The sequence below is a fragment of the Atractosteus spatula genome, chromosome 2 (assembly GCF_055471065.1).
Source record: "Atractosteus spatula isolate fAtrSpa1 chromosome 2, fAtrSpa1.hap1, whole genome shotgun sequence".
Classification (NCBI taxonomy): Eukaryota; Metazoa; Chordata; class Actinopteri; order Semionotiformes; family Lepisosteidae; genus Atractosteus; species Atractosteus spatula.
The window spans coordinates 1,172,802-1,190,582 of NC_142707.1; the positions used below are offsets into that span (position 1 = coordinate 1,172,802).

The following is a 17,781-nucleotide window of genomic DNA, read 5'->3' on the forward strand; positions in this document are numbered from 1 at the left end:
ATAGCCAGCAGCTGGTCTGTAGTAAGGCAGGGGTGTCAAAGAGAAACGCTTGGTTTTGAAAGTAATATGAACCAGTTTCTTCGGCGGTAGTCCAGAAAATGAAACGTTTAAAAAACTTCAGAACAACCTCTAAAAGTTGTCTGGTGACAGTTTTATATCCTGGCTAAATTTTTTTTAGAGTTGAAGACCTGACAGCAATTATTTTGACACGAGTGACAAGCTTGTGGAAAACCACGCATTGCATGATCTTTCGCACTTACACAATTCTGGGGAAACTCAAAAATACACTGAAAAACACAGGAAATCTGTCTGAGTTATATGCTTGAGCAACATAATTTATATTTATGACAACAATAATAATGATAATAATAATTATTATCATTATTATTGTTGTCGTTGTTATTTCACATTTGAAGTTGCAAAATTGGACACAGATATGAACTATTCCCATTATTACTGTGCTGGGAAACAAAAAACAGTTTTCAATGCCCAGGAGCTCAGGAATAAAATAACCACACAGAAACAAGCTGGACCACTCGGAGTGACACCTTTATTAAGATCAGAACGCACCTCTGTGCTGTCGGACAAGACATCAGTACGATACACACTTCCTGCGAACATGAGCCAAACACTGCACGTCACTGCACCGTTTGCCCCTCGTCTCCTGTGTTTACTGTAGCTGCCATCAATAAAGATAACCGATTGACTGTTGAGGAAATGATGCGTAACTGTTCACAGACCGATGAAGTTCAACTCACAGAGGAGAAAACGCGTGCGCTGAAATGATCTCTTTGCGAACTTCATTTTTTTTTACAGCAGCCTGTTGTTTTGTGTCGCCCCCTGCTGGAACTAAGTGTGTGGAGGTTTGCGCCCTGTTACAGGAGGACTCGGTAAAAAAAAAAACAGTTCCTAAAAATACAGTTTGAGTGGTGTAGAAGGCATCGCAACGGAGTGATAAAATTGTTCGAATAAAAGCAGTCGAAACACTGTAGTAGCCCATGATAGTTAAAAGTCGGTCTCGGCAACGTAAAGGTGAAGATGGAAACCGGACCGCAGGGAGTCGAGACTTCCGGACAGCGAGCGAGTGGGCGTGGACAGGTCTCCGCGCTCAGTCTGCTGGGCGGACTCGGAACACACATGGGTCTCGACCACTTGAGCCAATTACTTGATTCGGTTCAGTCAGGAATGGCCAGCTCTGGGCGTTGGGCTCTGGAGGTCTTGGCTGTTTTGTATTTCAAATGGTCTCTGCGCTGTTTAATTGCCTGAATCCTCTGCGTACGTAGTGTACGCATGTTTAGGAATTGATTATTTAAGGGTGAACCCTGACACCTGAGGAACTATGGCTCTCTGGGACGGGGGAGGGGCAGTACTGCCCAGTGCCTCCACGCCAATCAATTAAAAAAGGATGGGCAGACCTCTCACAGTGTCACCGCTGACTGCAGGAGCAGTTCGGACACGACGAGCGAGCTAGCCTCAGGCCCAGGAACATCGCTCTCTGGCTTTGATGTTGTTGCAATCATTTTTTTTCATATGTGACTGTCTCCCAGTTTGCGGTCAATCTTCCTGTCCTGTCCCTCCCTTCCCAGGAGGCTTTGGGAATTCCTTCTGCGAAGGGGCAGAGCAGTCTGACACTTGATCGAGTTACAGCTGCTGGTCACAAACCCAGAGCTTCGTGGTGACTTCTGTCTAGTCAGAGGCTTGTAGAGTCAGACACAGGAATGCTCTCAGCCCTGCCAGCCCCTGTCTGATCTAGCGCACAGACAGACCTTGTGCTTTTCTTAACCCTAGAGTCTCTGGGTGCTTTTCTATTTGTCCAGTCGCACTTTGGGAAAGCCAGGTGCTGTGGAGTTCGGTTCAGCACTCCGACCCCTGTAAGGGCACAGGGGGAACATGACTGCATGTGTGCTCTGTCCTCTGAAACACGCACTGTGTCCGAAGCCAAGATGGCAGCAAATGGAGAACGGGTGCACTTTGGAACAGGGGAACCAGCAGGGGTCACTGTTGTACTCAGATCGAGGGACATCCTGTCTCTTTCTTAAACCCACAAACCCTCATGGCAAGCAACTGTCTGCGGTCACACTGCTGGAGTCTGGACTATAGCCCTCCAAACAAGCCGCTGCACTGTCTGAGCCACTGGGAAGCTCCATTGTCCTAACAGGGATAACGTAAAAAAATGACCTTTTAGATGACAACTCTCCACATGCAGCTGAAATGTTCGTTCATGTCATTTTGTATCATCGAGAAGTTTTGTCCGTTTTCAGGAATTGATGCAGGAAGTCTCACTTTGGTAGAAAACGCGCCAAGAAAGAAGTTTGGAGATTAATGAGCTGCTTCATAGAACTGTGCTAAAAGAACAGGCTCTTGAATTCTCAGACAAGGACAGGATCTCTGACAGGAGTGTAAAGTGTGCTTCAGCTAGGTGGAACTGTTCAAGTAAATACATATCTCTGTTTCCTTGTAACAGGAAGCAGCTGTCTGATCGCTGGTCGAGTGTCACAGTAAGAGGCTCCTTGAGCTCACCGCTGTGCAGCTCGCTGTGCTCGGCCACCCCAGGCTCAGACAGACAGAACCTCTCTACTCTCCACCAAGCACACGTGCCGCCTGGAGAATACGGCTGATCTGTTTTCAAGGTCACGTAGGAAAATAACTTAACTCTGTGTCGACATTTTAATAAACAGCTTAGTTAAATAAGTAACAGCTGAATTAAGACTCTTGACCATAGTGTGAGGGGAGGAACACCGTCCAGAAATATGATTCGCTCACCGACAAGTCTGGCAATCAAGCACAAGAATGGCATCAGCTAGGATGCTCGTGCACTTGTTCTGTTGTTAATTCCTGAACCACAGACCTCTCTTGGGGTTTTGCAGGAGTTTATAACACCATTCTCTGTTTTAGAAAGCGCCACCCACCTGAACTGTGGGGAGGACTGTGGGGAGGAGGTGTGTGCCCCTCCTCCAAAGCACAAGGGGGCAGCAGAGAGCCTTGCCTGGCGTGAAGGAGGGGGGGAGATGGGACACTGAGATGGGCAGGGTGGGGGCAGGCGGGGGGTAGTCCAGCCCTTTTCAGTTTTTTTCCCAGCGTGTTGAAGGACTTGGGGCTGAGCTGGTGGGGGCGGGGGTGGGGGGGGGGGTAGGTGGGGTCTCTGACGTCGCTGTGTTTCCCAGGCGCTGTTGAGGGGTGCTAGTGCCCGCCGTGGCTGTTGCTCTCCCCGCGCACCCAGTCCACAAAGATGAAGGACAGACTCATCACCATGAAGACGAAGCCCAGCGCGGCGAAGCAGGCTGCCTGCGGCGACACAGAGAGAAGAGGGGCCTGAGGGTCAGGGCGCACAGGCGCTGCAGCAGTCGTCGGGGGAACGCGTTCAGCGATTTTTAAACTTCTAACATGTCTCTGCAGCAGGCTTCCGGTTTCACTTTCAGGCAGCGAGCATTTCCCCTTCAGCGGCCCCAGAAACACACACTCGCAACCGGTGTTTCTCACCGCGGTCTGTACAGCGGCAGCTTCTGTGGGCTCGACAGTGAAAGAGCTGCTTCAGGCTGCAGCTTTTTCCTCAAAGGCCCCTGAGAAGCCTCACGTACAGTACGGAAAAAAAACACAATGAGGTCTGACCTTTTGCACAACGACACAAGCAATATACAGGAAATGCAGTTATTATTAACCAGCACTAATCAAGCCCCCTAACCCCTATGTGTCTCGTGCAGATTTTTGTGCTGCAAAAAGTGTTTCACGGCACCTGGTTTGTCACCTAAGATTGGTATTGGGATTGGGATTGGGATTGGGCATTGACTGGGACAGGGACTCGCCGGGACGTGGGGAGCCCGGCGAAGTGGGGAGCCCGAGATACAGATGTGGCTCAGCGCCCTCCCCCCTGGTGCTGCTGATGGCAGAATCCTCCAGGCGATGAGCACCTGTCAGTCCCGAGATGGAGGAGGGGGGCACAGCGAGAACAATTCTAGATTGTGGGGGAAACAGCTGGTATCGATATGAGCATACTGCCATTGCCCCTAGACCCTAGTGCAAGGCTACAGCTTACTGTCCACTAGAGGCCAGCCATCATAAACAGGTACGAGCATGAAAGCTGGTGGGATAGCAGCAGTTTGTGATCACAGTAAAACGCCCATGTGAAGCTGCTCCACAGTCTTTTCCTCCCCCACAGACTCCAGCACGGCTCCCTACCTGGATCTTGGGTCTTGACCTGAGCGGTTCTCTCTCGCTGGGAATGATGCGAACGTAGAAGATTCCAGGGAGGATGAAGATGAGGCTGGGGGCGGATGTGGCACCTGGAGAGGAGGAGAGACACAGGAACTCAGCAGACACTCGGATCCCACTCAACGTGACCACCTGACTGGCAGCAGGAAGTGAGAAAAGTTCAGAAGAGACATGAGGCCCCTAAAGACCTGAATCAGCACCTCCCAGCCCAGGACTGCGAGATCACGCCAGCACTAACATAACCACGCAGCCTCGAATTGCATTCTGCTCAGAAACAGCTGTTGGAGATTTCATGTTAGCTTCGGAGCTTTTGAAAGTAACTTTAATTCTGCCGATTTGTAGGAGCTGGGATTTTGAAAAACATCTGCAGAAGCGATTACACTTTCCACACAGAGTCCTTCTCGTCTCACAGCTGGACCAGTGTGCAGGGGGCAGAGGCAAGCCCTCAGGGCTCAGGCTCAACTAGAAGACCCAGGTTTCTTGGGTCAGCTTTCCAACACCTGCCTGTTACTCCAAACCTGTATCCTGTATACAGGGATCCAGTATCCACAGAGGGGCAGGGGTGAGGGAGGTGTCCACTCACCGATGATGCCGAAGATGTCCTTGATGTTGGGCACGAAGATGACCAGCAGGTTAACGATGATCAGGAGAATGATGGCGATGCCGCAGTGCCGGCCCCAGTGGAAGTCCTTGCCCGGGAACAACAGCTGCTGGAGCGCTCTCCGGATCTGCAGGAGATCAGCAAGGGACACGCGTGTGGAGGTCTGCCTGTGGGCTTGCCAGGGCCCTGGAGTCTTGCTCCGAGTTGGCAAGAGGATTTCAGCTCTCTGACTTGAGCCAAAGAGCTCATTCAGCAATGGCAGTGATTTTTAAAAGCCTGTCAGCAGCCCTTCAACACTAGGAGAAGCACCAACGTCATAGTGTGACCTCAAGGCTCAGGGAAGACTGCGAGAGGGAGGGGAGTTCCAACAAGATGGAAACTCTTGTCTGGCTCGGTCATTATTTGCTGTGCAAAAGAAGAGGGCAGATCCTCTGATATGCAATCAGCAGTCGTGGAAGAGGGGGAGGAGAGAGACTCTCTATTCTGTAAAGTGCTGAAGGGTTCAGAAGGAGAGACTGCCCAGCTAGCGATGCAGATGGAAGACGTCTAGTTTGAAGCTCAAAGAGGATCAAGGGCTTTTGTTCACGATTTCCTGTCATGCTGTAACTAAACGAGCTCTTTCACAGCTGTGTCTGTGTCTGTCTGACCGGGACCTGCTGTGACCGAGGAGCGTGGGCTCCAGGGCCCCCGCAGGGCAGGCCGGCGGGCCTTAATGTTTCCTGCAGTGTTTTAAACTCTTAAAAGAAATAAATGTAGCTGCCCGGCGGCGGAGCAGCGCGCTGGGAGGGGGTCTGTCCTACCGGGAAGAGCACCACGGGGACGGTGAGGGTGACGGCCAGCAGCACGGCCAGCCGCACGCACAGGATCAGGGTGTCCACGCGCTTCACTTTGCTGTAGGTGTGCAGCAGCTCCGCCTCCACGTTGCCTGGGGAGACAGGGGGGGGAGTTATTCCGTCTGCGCGGCGGCTGGAGGGGCGCGCCTGTGGCCGAATTAAAGTCCCCGTCCTGCCTCTGGCCCACTGAGCCGCCCCGCTCCGAGTCTCAGAGGAGTCCAGTGACTTGGCACTCGTCAGCCACTCTGGATATCGGGCTAAGGGTGGGGTTCGAGCCCGAGAGTCTGCTGTGCCCCTGCAGGGACTGACCCGTTTGACCTCTTGACCTTTGACCCTCAGAGCCAGTGAAGCCCTGCTTGTGCCCGCGAGGTCTCGCCTGAACAGAGCTGTCAGCTCAGGGCTCGGTTTTCTCATCTCGTACTGTTTTCTGATCAAGTAGATCAGAAATGCTCAGTTGATTGTCTGCTGGCCGAGTTTATTACAGTCCCACTCCAGTTAGTAGTGTATAAAATATATATAAAATACGATCTGGAAATATGATTTCTGGAAACTCTGGTTCTGAATTCTGAACATCAAAAATGCATCTGTATTTATACTGTATCGCAGTAATAAAAACAAAATGTAAAAACATCTTAACTTCCAAGTGTTCCAGATGATGAGCATGCTCTCTACTGGTGTGGCCTCGTGCCCCTCGATTCTCAGTGTACCCCAGGATTGCCCACAGCACGAGCGGGACACTGGCATGCCGTCACACGGTCACGTGACTACGATTGACTACGATGAGTCTTTATGTCTCAGGCCAATTGAAATGCCAAATCACACTGTCACAGAAACACTCGTTTTTCAACACTCTGGGAGACAGTCTTACTTTACCAGATACAGACAGATCTGTATTCGAGGAGAGACCAGGCCTGCTGCCATGCAGCAGCGATAATGGAGCCCGAACCCGCCAGTCTTTCCCTGACCACTAGGTGGGGTTAGAAACACAATACAAAAATAACCCTGGAGAATTCGAGCAGTTCTCTTAGTGGGAACCTCAACAGGACAGGAACTTATACCCATCATTCTACAGTTACAAAAGAGCAGCCAGTGCGAAAACCAAGGCTCTGAAATGATTCCCTCCTCCCACAAAGAGGCCCGACTGTCACGGATCAAAAGTGCGCCGGACGAAGGCCGCTGCATCTTACCGTAGAAGGTGAGGTAGCCGAAGATGGCCGTGAGCAGGTACATGAGGAACATCGCCAGGATGGAGATGTTGGCCACGGTCTGCATGCGCTTCTTGGTGGGCCTGTCGGCCGGCGGGCGAGAAACACAGGAGCCCGTGAGCGAGAGGGCAGGGTGCAGGGCTGGTGATTAAACTCTGCTCCTGTTTGCCGCCCCAGACTGGCACTGTCAAACCTCACTGTCCCTCCCAGCACGCAGGGAGCAGGAGGGTTATTACCTCCATACAGCCATTACAGATCACTTTCACTCGCTTCGGCAGGTTCAGTGTTAATTATTTGCCTGGGTGCCTGGATCTTGCCTGCAAGTACTGCAGGTGCAGAAGGCACTAATATCCCTGACCCCCTTGTCTCCCAACATGGCATCTCTCCTGAGCTCACCTGAGAAGGAAACTGAGCTGCGCAGAGGGGTGTTGGGGAGCTTCGATTACAATTACAAGGAGTGGGATGTTTGCAGCATGAAGACCCTTCTATTGCACTAAGGGGTCAGATTTGGTCGTTACCACTGCACATTTGGGAAAACAACTGTAAAGCAGTCTATAAAACCCCATTCTTCAGCTCGCAGAGGTGAAGGCTACGTGGGCGAATGACTGGAGCTCCCAGGCTGCGTGTGAGTGTCTGCCAGCTCTCCAGCCCGAGGTCCACCCCCAGCCCGGCCCGTGAGCTCCCGGTGCGAGGTTGTTACCTGCGCAGCTCCGTGTAGATGGGCAGCACCTCAGGGTGGCACACGAAGGCGAAGGCCAGGATGGGGATGGTGTAAGCCGTCTGCAGGTCGAAGGGAAAGAGGACCGTCATTGTTCGCTCCACTAACGAAGGTCTGCAGACAAGGGGCAGCCCTACGGCCCCTCCAGATGCTCTGGCAGTTCGGTAGTGAAGTTCTGAGTGAAACCAGCCATTTCTTAAAGGAGCCCAGAGTCTGGGCCACAACCACCTAGCTAGGAAGCCTGTTTCAGTCACCCACCACTCTTGGAGTAAATGTTTCCTCTCCTCTGTCCTAAATGTACTCCCCTTACCCTTCCAACTGTGACTCTGTCTGCGTGTTTCACCATCGAGCATGAAACCGCTCCCTGAACCTCTTTAGAGCATTTTGTCCACCTGGACCAAATCTCCTGTGTTCTACACTGAAGAGATTTAGTTCCCTTAACCAGTTCGCATCTGTCAGACCCTTGAGAGAATGAATCATTTCTGTTGCTCTTACTTGAGCTCTTTCTAAGGCCACGATGTTGTTTCTGTGGTGTGATAACCAAAACTGAACACAGTATCCCAGACAAGATCTTACTAGAGCATCTTGTAGAGCTCCAGCATAACGGCTCTGGATTTAACATCCACACTGTAGCTTAGTTACTGGCACTACATTGTGATGCAGTCACTGGTTATGATCGTTCTTTGGGTCAGTCTGGCTGTGTGGTGAGCGTTCGGGCCCGCAGCTCACTTGACCCGTGAGGCCTGGCTGACCTGTTGGTTTACAGTGAAGAATTTGACTTCTTCCGTGTTGTTGACGCAGTTCGTGAGGTTCATTTCCATCTCAGGGCTACAGCTGAAGTCAAACTTCTTGTAGATCACCTGCGGGGGGGGGAGAGAGGAGAGAGGGAAGGTAGCACCAGTCCCAGCTGTCTTGACATCAGCAGCCCCCCCAGCCCAGAGCGAACAGGAGCGTCCCTTCGCTCATTTCTACACAAGACATAGCGGCGAACCCTGACCTGACGTCAACCCACACTCACCGAGATGAGGAAGAACACCATGCAGGTTAAGGAGAATCCACTGGTGTACCCAAGATAACCTGCAACCAAAGATCATAAGGAATGACCCACCCGAGCAGCAGAATGGCACTCTAATGATAGATGCTAACCCGTTCTGACAAAGCCTTTGCTTAGCATCACTGATTTCCAAATGAGTACTTGTGTTTGCGCTCAGTACACTGCACTGTTAACGATAAGATGCTTATCTCACTGTAGCAACAGCTTCGTCAGCTGTCTTACAATTTCTCCTGCTGCTGCAGGTACGAATCCCTAACCTGCTGCTACTACTGTCAGTGTGGCTGCCCCCACATCCCCCTGCTTTCAAAATCGATGAGGTCACTTCCTGCTGCAGGCCTGTGGACAACATCCCTGTGTCACAAGAGTCACCAGAAGCACTAACACGTCTTCTGCTGGTCCCAGGAACAGCTGGCAGTAAATACAACAGCCACTGCTGCTGCTGCTTGCAGGTGGTGGAAGAGCAGGTGATGCAGGAGATGCAGGTGCGGAGGACAGAAGGAGTAGATCAGAGTAAATAGGAAGATGCAGAAAAAAAGGACCAAGATGACGAAGATAACGAAGATGACAGTGGAGACTGAGAAACAGGGAATTAATAACCTACCGAGCTGTCTCATGAGGGCAAGAGGGAGGATGATCAGGACACTAACGATGATGATCAGGTACCTGCCTTCCAGGTACCATAGGCTGTGAACGAGACAAACAGGAGGTCAGACAGACAGCTCTGCGCTCACCTGCTCCCCAAACTATGTTAATGAAGTCACTTTGAATTGTTAGAAAATGAACATTTTTGGACTCAAGGTGGGACTACATGATTAATGACGCATATCTACATCCTAAACTGTGCTTTTAAACATGTACAGTACTGTAGTGTAATTCTTCTTATAATAATAATCATTACTTGTTTTATTAAAACATCTTCTGACCTACTGCTACACAACAGTCTCTATAGCCTTTATCAATGCTCCTGCACACTCCCTCAGATGAAAAATGAAGGAGCTGATATTTGTGCTGCTTTAAAACCGCGTGGCGTTCAGGAATGGAAGGGGTTTTGTCCTGAGGAGAGCCGAGCGGCTCGTGACTGCAGGCATACAGGCAGGGATGCCTGCCCAGGGGTGATGCCCTGCTGCTGACAGGAGCAGAGGGGAGGTGAAACAGCGAGACAGCGAGACTGGTGAGAGTGTGGGAGCAGGAAGCCCTGCTGGAGCATGTGTGACTCTCCGAAGAGCCCTGTGACAGCTCTCAGCCCCGTCAGCTCCTGCACCTGAATAAGGCTGAGCAATGAGTCTCCTCGTGCACTTTCCATTCCGGGGACTTAAACAGGTCAAACAAATGTCAGTAGGGTTGGGGTCACTGGAAAACCTTCACCAGGAGGCCATTCAGCCCCTCCAAGTTGATCCATTTAGTAATCAGTAGTTCATTGATCTGAGGATCCAGCCCTTTCTGGAAAGACACCAGGGTGTCATCCTCCAGACCCTGCCTCTGTCTCTCCAGTCCGCAACCCAGAAGCAGGATCATGAGCTCGTAGGCGACATTGACAACCCACTCACTCGCTGCTGTCGGTCTTCAGGAAGGACGAGATGACCAGAGGCAGCTCCACCTTGATGATGAAGAGGTAGCTGGACATGGCTACAGAGAAAGACAGGATCCTTTTAGAGGCCGGTTGACGTTGGCTGGGCACCTTAGCTCAGGTGGGAGGCGCCGCAGCCAGTGAGACTGTTACTACCCCCGCGCATCGGTCTGCCCTGAAATAGTGGACACACCTGAACAGCTGGCCAGCGCTTGTTCTCAAAAACCTGTCACAGTTTCTGATCAGTACTGGTGTAGAACTGTGCACAAAATACAGGGCAAACCTTAGAAGACAGGCATCATCAGATAATCACATTCAAAAGATACAAAGATATGTAGAAACATTTGCATGTTCAACTCATAGTGGGGAATATTTGTATTATTTTCGAACACGTCCACACGTTCTTTCTGAGAAAACGAAGAAAAGAGAGGTCTCTGTAGCAGTCACACTCAAGTGCAGGGTGAGGGAAACATGAACTCATGAGCTTCAGTCAACTCTACGTTAGAGTTTCAGACTTTAAGATATGCGTTCTGAAATCCAAGCATGGATCATTCTGCAGACGAGAGTGCCAGTCAAAAGACGTCCTCACAAAGACAATAACATAGTGTTGTGAGGACTGGACTGACTCACCAGAGCCAGAATTGTTAGAATTGGGTCTGTTTTCACCCCTTGTTGAGCATCATGCCTGCAGAGTCGAGAACAGTAAATTAAAAAGTGTTCCCATGGGTACAGACATGCGTCTGTCTCAGTGTAAGGTAGTTCATGCGTGTCTGAGTGTAACCACCTGAGACTCACCTCCAATGTTGTGGATGCTGACAACGATAGCTGCTAAGATTTTCCCTGGAGGTCCAAAGGCTCTGTTGCCCAGCTGTTCATAGGCACGGATTCCTGAAAGATGAAACACCCACAGTCATGCTGCTGTTCTGCTCAGTGCACTGGGTCACTGCTGCAAATACTGCTACTCTGCTATGGCAAGTCAGGTTCCACAGAGCATTAAACACACCCTGAAATTCAGAGCAAACGCTCTCAGGGCTGAGAACAGAGAGCGACTCTTTACAGAGTCACAGAGGAAGCCCAGGGACTGGTGCTGAACCCGATCCCCCAAGAAATATCTGCATGAGGTTCCTTGATCAATACCAGTAGAACACCCGGGGGAGAAATTCCTGGATCTCTTTAAGGACGGCCCGGATATGATTCCTGGATTAGTTATTCCCAAAGACCTAAATTAACAAGTGGCTCATTTATTAACTCTGCCTTTCGACCCGAAATGTGTTCTGTCTCCTTCTGCTGTGCTGCAGCTGTGCGGAGGAAAGGGGCTCTGATTCTGTTCACGACAGGCGAGCGTGCTCAGTCTGGAAGCAGCAGGGCCGGGGAATTCAGGGACCGCCTTACCTACGACTCCGGCGCTCTTCAGAAGCAGGTGTATGGAATACGCCGACAGGATGGCAATGAACGTCAACAGGATTCTGCAGAGACGTGAGGGAATATCTCAGGATTAGGGAAAGGGAAAGGGCATGCGAGGTGCAGTACGCAATACGGTTGGCACAGGGGGCTGACCAGAGGAACCAAACAGTGAGCTCTTGTCAAACTGTAGAACAGCTGCCCTCTGGAACAGCGTCACTAAAGCACTGAAGGTGGGAAAAGACTGCCTGGACGGACTGCAAAGGACTAAAACACAGAGGATGGCCTCCGGCTCCAAGCGAAAGGCTGCCTTGCTTAACAGAAAACAGCATCTGGAACTCTCTTTTCAGAGTGCAACAACCGGGCTAAAACGCTTTGCTTTTGCCAAACTCTTGGTTATGAGTTACAGCGGCCCTTCTGAAACCGACAGACGGGTGGCAGAGATGGCAGTTAAGGGTCAGGGGTGGGGAGTGGAGAGAGCAGGCACAGCCTGCTGGTTCCTTGGGGATCGATCTGCCCCTCGGTACCGAAGGATGAGATCAGCACCCAGCAGGCAGAAGCTGCTGTAAATATTTATCCCCCAGATTGCAGCTCTCTCCACTAGTCATCAAATCCTCTAATCTCATTACGCTGACAGATGACTGCAGGCCTGATCACAAGAACCTCAGCTATTCCTCCAGCTCTGGGCTACTGGCCAAACCTGCCCTGCCCCTGACAAAACCCAGGATCGCGACTGCCAGGCAGGTTGATCTGCGAGCAGTCGGCTATATATAAATCCTCAAGTGGCATGCTGCTGTCCAGTCCACTTTAAAACAGGCTGTTCAAAAAGACATCCATGGCCATGAAACCTCTTCTCTCCTTCACTGTCACGTTTCAGGTTTATCACCTTCGTCAGAGGATAATGACCAAGATGATGGCTCAACTAGTAACAAGATGGGGTAAAGATGAGACTACTGCTGCAAACATGCACTGAATCAGGACTTGTAAGTGAAATAAAGGGCAAAATCACTTTGTTAACTTATATTTATTGAAAAAAATTGAGCCTTAGAATCTATAACAATATAATACAATACAGTATGTGTACAAAACTGACAATTTCTTGAGTTATATGATTGTTACTGTATATTGTTGTGGCTTTATAGGTAACAAGCCAGTGCAAGTATCTCTTTCCCCATCAGTTTACACAGGAGGGTGTGCACTGCTGTCTGACTGTACATTGTACAGTGCACATGCAGACTGTGAAGTAGATTTAGCTTCCCAGCGTCTTTAAAGAGTTCACATCTGTGATTTAACCTGATAAGGTCTCCATTACAGTCCTTCCCAGGACTCAGAAGCACACTAGCATGTAAAGGGCTCAGTCCCAGTGGCTGGCTGAGGGCCTGTGGCACCAACAGAGGACGAGACTCTTCCCGAACAGCTCATCAGGAGGTTTCGGGAAGGAGTTAGCTGTCTTGGGACGTGTCTGAAACCAGCTGAACATGGTCTGGCAGATGTATCTTCTCCTATTTATACAGGGCTATAAATAAATTCCTTTTTCAGAGCTAAAACTGAGCTTCGAGCCGTCTAATTCTTTAACCCAACTGGGAAAAGGTTAAATCTGAAACTAGATGAACCTTCGCACCAGGGGGGCTGAGAACATCAGACAAAATCCTGCATTGCCAAAACTTGGAAGCCTCTTGCCCTGGTTTGCTTTCTTAAGTCACTGTGGTTTTTTTATCCCCCAAAGGAAAAAAGAAGGATTACTGACAAATAACAAAAAATATTTTTCCTTAGTGAATTGAGAGTGGACTCAGTTTGGAAGCAACGTCCAGTTTCTACGGCTTCTACGCCAGCAGCCCATGTGACATTGATCTTGTGTGGACAGCGTCTTTGGCTTCTGGGTTCTCAGGTGTGCAGGGAGGACAGGAGATGGAGAACCTAGCAACAGCCCTGGCTCGTGTTCCCCTCTGCCGCATGTTGCTGCCACAAGGTGGTTCGTGGGTAACGGGGCCCCCAGAGGGCCCGGGCTGACCAGGCACAAAGCCAGCTCGCTGACGCCTCAGGCCAGACCCACTATTGCGAGAGAGTTTTGCACAAGGGGGAGGGCTTAAGAAGGAAAACATGGAGGGTTCCGGCCACATCCTTCTGAATTGTAAGCAATCCTTTCATTCCTGTTGGGGCAAAGACACACCTCCTCAGCTGTTGCTCTCTGCCCCGGTCTTCCAGAGCGTCAGGACTCCGTGCGGGGGACAAGCACAGCACCACCACATGGGAGGATCTGCTTCTACGTGCACGCTGCCCTGTCTCGCCTGGGGCATGGAAACCCACACCTGCCTTCCTTGGCATCACATCTACCACACCCCAGAACGAATGACTAACACACAGCAGGCAGGACGTCAAGCAGGGACGCCCGCCAAGGAGTCTCCACCTCTCCGATGTTCCAATGATCACCTGGCCGTCAGCCAGGATGCAAATATCACTCAGCCTCCCATCCCAAACAGGTCTCAGACAGATCATCATGGTGTTCAGGCGTTGGGGAGCCTTTGGGGCTTTGCAGCTCCTCCTGCATCAGCTGGTCCAGAGTGAGAGCCCTGCGGCAGAAGCACCTCTCTCTGTGAGCAGAACACAGGCACCCCACTGCTGGGCCTGCAGTGAAGACAATCTGATATCTGAAATACTTTGGCAGGCTTTGTTATTTTTCAAGGTTCTTCTGGAGTGCAGCTTATACTGTGATTTTCTTGCAGTTTGTGCAAGACCTTCATTGTCACCCGCTTGTGATCAGAAATGTAGCCAAGAGTTTCTGAACTGATGGGAAAGCAGGTGCAGATGTTTCCATGTTCTGAGATAATGGGCCGTGGAGACCAGCTTAGGAATGAAACAGGTCACAGCCTGCATGTCTGAGGGATGGCAGGTCCTCATTGTATCCAAAATTGCTAAAACCTGTCTAATGATCTAATGATCTAATGATGATCATGTGTGAGAAAGGTCCTCACTCCTGAGCGGACTGCGCAGCGGAGATGTCCCTGGAAGGCTTCTGTAGAGAGTAGCCATTTTGGCTCTTTCTACAGAAGCCACTCCCCTTGTTTCCCAAATGAGCCAAAATGGCTGCTTTCTATGGAAGCCTGCCAGGGACACATCAGCTACTTATTCCACTCAGGAATGTAGACTCCCTCACACCATGGCTCAACTAGAGAATGATGAGAGAGCAGGTATGAGACTCTTGCAATCAGAAATGCATTTTTTAGACTGTGAAAGCAAAGTAACATCAACAACATCAACGTGAAACACTTTAGCTGTGCAAAGGGAGGCACGCTAGCATCCTGAAAGACACTTTCCACTTTGATGAGATCCTGGGTTCACTGCTTTCTTACAACTGTACAAGTAAGATGAGTGCTTTGAGTGTTTTCTTATTAAGGCACAACCAGGTGACCAGCTGGACCGAGGGGACATGCTTTCTGAATGAGGCGCCAGCCAGTTACTCACAGGAAGAGGATGATGCCAGTGTTAGACATGGCGTACGCCAGCCCCAGGATCCCACTGCCCATGATGGCGTTGCTGAGGTTGAAGACAGACATCCCCAGAGATGTCTTTCCTTCGAACTGCGGGACAGTGAGAAAGACAGACACTCAGACGTTTCTGCAGGTTTCTCTGCAATAGAACAGCACTCACCCATAACTTAACAAGAGTTTGAACAGCTCGATCTTTCTTAGACTGGCCTGATGAAGCACAAAGAGCATGTCTTCAATGCTGTTTGAGCACCATTGTGTCCTAATCAAGGCAGAATAAAGCACCAGGCCTGCCGTGTCCAGGACAGGGCACTGGCTTGGACATGAGGGCTGTGTGCTCATGACGCCAAGGCCGTGATTTACTGTAGGAAAGTCAGAAAGCACAAGATGGCATGAAGTGCAGTAAAGCACAGTGTTATTGCAGTCAATCAGTGGGGCTCCCTGTTAGAAGAATGTAAAACCAGGAAAGTGGGTGTTGTTGTAAAATGTGGTGAAAAGACAAAAGTACCACTCAGATGTACCACAGTAAGCACCCGTAATGAGAACAAGTTCTCACTGTGACCCCCCCACTCCTTGGTGTCTATGAATGAGCAGCAGTATGGATGCCAGCTGTCCAGCGCCCCCCTGCACCCACACTTACGTCTGTAAACTGGGGCTGCTTTTTCCCATCGCCTTTGTGCGGCAGGAACTCCTCTCGCTCCATCTCGGCAGTTTCTGGCCCTTCGTACCTGGGGGGAGACAGGCGGGCACCCGGCGCTGTGCGTTAGTAACAGGGAGAGCAGGGATGTCAGTCCAAGTGTTGCTGAGCGGACATGTCTGTCCAAGACCAACACGGCGAACTCTGCGAGAACAGGCCCTGACGGCACGCCCTGTGTCAAAGACTGAGCACAGGGGGTGGGAGTCAAGGGACAGAACCCGGACCACTAGTCTCCCCAATATTTCTCTGCTTAGATGGTGTCCTTCGTGTTTTCTCTGCTTGGTTCTGTGATTCTGTGTTTCGTACTGGTTGGCTTACTGTACTGGACAAAAACAGTTTGAGAAAACTCATCCAGGAGGGCTTAAACACCTCCCCTAGCCTGACAGTAAACCGAGTGGAACACCATGGTCATGCAGTGAAATTCTAACAGTCATAACTATACACTGTAGTGAGCCCAGAGCAGTGGCAGACAGGAATGTTAATGAGGAGGAAGCGGAGCTGATCACTTGGAAAAGGATATCCCCTGAATTCTTGTGCTTCCAAGGAAATGACTAATCAGTGGGAGCTACACAATCTGGAATGTCTGTGAAAACATGGCCCAAACATTTGTATGTGGATTTCAAATCAAACAGTAATCTGCTGCCATGTGTTCAGTAGCTCAGTATCAGAGTGTAGGGCTGCAGTGTGTTCAGTGGCTCAGTTCTACAATGCTGGGCTGCAGTGTGTTCAGTAGCTGAGTGTCAAGGTGCTGGGCTGGAGTGTGTTCAGTAGCTCACTGTCAGGGCTGGGTTGCAGTGTGTTCAGTAGCTGTGTCAGCGTCAGTGCTGGGCTGCAGTGTCTTCAGTGTGTGCAATGTGTTCAGTAGTGTGTGCATGTGCATACAGAGGTAGGTGAACCTCGAACAGACCTACCCATCTTCCAGCGTGACCTTCTCTGGGCTGAGGTCGTTAACATGGCTGCCATTCGAGATGATGCCCAGAGTTTCATCGCCAGAGAGTTTTTCTAGCTCCATGTCGGACAGAGGATAATCGTGGCTTGGCCGGATCGGCAGTCCTGCACTGTGGATATTCTGGAGGTCCGATGTCTCTCAGAGGGGGTCTGAGGAACAGACAAGCACAGACATCACCACGGAGCCCAGCGTCTCCTGTTCCTGGACAGGGAATTAGGCTGCAGGCCTATAAAGAAATAAACTCAGAACAGCAGTTGGTTAATGCGAAATTAACACATATTGAGTCCTCAAAGTAAATGTCACAAAGTGTTAAGATCCCTCTCTAGTGTGAGAATTTCACTCTTTCGCTATTTGCGTTGCCTTACAGTTACTTTTTTCTTTGGTTTTGTTTTCAGTCTCAAATTTCCTCTTCTTGAAGGACTCTCAATCTTAATCTGCTCTGCCTTCCTCTGTCATGAAAGACATCAAATTATTGCTCGTTAAGAAAATAGCCGAGGCATGGCTGTGGCACAGTATCTTTCACGCCATCTTTTTCTAATGGTTTCTCAGTCCAAGACAGATTATTTTCCGATGGGCTTGCCCTCCTACAGTGTGCCTGACTGGGTAGAGAGCTATCGACAGGAGTGTACATTATGTGACAGGCTCTTCCTGTGAATTGTGGATTGCAGGGACTGTGGGATGAGCAGAATCTTAGAATTGCACAGACGTGGGTGACTCATGTCCTATCATCACACCTGATGAGATGCAGGACCTTTTTTAAAAATTAAAATAGCATTTGACATTTCTTTCTGCATCTGGAGGACTCATGGGAAGCACCAAGTGACAAATTAAGTGCCTAAATGCCTCAGCTGATCGCTTGTAACTCCTCCCGAGAGACGATCCACCAAGCTCGTTATTAGTCTTTGGAGACTGGAATGGTCACTTCGGAGAAAACACTAAAGCAGGAAACATCAGAATTAGCAGCAATTCCCTTGCGTTTATTCATTAATTATTTATTGGTTTTAACCGAGGCAACATACTGTCCATGCGTACCCTTCATTATCACTGGTTCAGTCTGAGTGA

At 50.2% G+C, this 17,781-nt stretch overlaps 1 protein-coding gene across 2 annotated transcripts in view; it reads right to left on the reverse strand.

Moving 5' to 3' along the window:
- Positions 1 to 536: 536 nt before the first annotated feature.
- Positions 537 to 17,781, reverse strand: part of LOC148838936 (sodium-coupled neutral amino acid transporter 3-like) — a 34,402-nt gene continuing 17,157 nt past the window's right edge. For both annotated transcript variants that reach the window (XM_088907763.1, XM_088907755.1), the window contains exons 2-16: positions 16,682 to 16,868; positions 15,714 to 15,801; positions 15,051 to 15,166; positions 11,580 to 11,653; positions 10,983 to 11,075; positions 10,168 to 10,246; positions 9,222 to 9,304; positions 8,585 to 8,643; positions 8,319 to 8,426; positions 7,549 to 7,628; positions 6,831 to 6,931; positions 5,611 to 5,735; positions 4,793 to 4,937; positions 4,177 to 4,280; positions 537 to 3,285 (exon numbers count right to left, since the gene is read on the reverse strand). In XM_088907763.1, the coding sequence (XP_088763889.1) occupies positions 3,181 to 3,285; positions 4,177 to 4,280; positions 4,793 to 4,937; positions 5,611 to 5,735; positions 6,831 to 6,931; positions 7,549 to 7,628; positions 8,319 to 8,426; positions 8,585 to 8,643; positions 9,222 to 9,304; positions 10,168 to 10,246; positions 10,983 to 11,075; positions 11,580 to 11,653; positions 15,051 to 15,166; positions 15,714 to 15,801; positions 16,682 to 16,782 (1,461 nt within the window). In that variant the 5' untranslated portion in view covers positions 16,783 to 16,868 and the 3' untranslated portion in view covers positions 537 to 3,180. The remainder of the gene's footprint in view (positions 3,286 to 4,176; positions 4,281 to 4,792; positions 4,938 to 5,610; positions 5,736 to 6,830; positions 6,932 to 7,548; positions 7,629 to 8,318; positions 8,427 to 8,584; positions 8,644 to 9,221; positions 9,305 to 10,167; positions 10,247 to 10,982; positions 11,076 to 11,579; positions 11,654 to 15,050; positions 15,167 to 15,713; positions 15,802 to 16,681; positions 16,869 to 17,781) is intronic.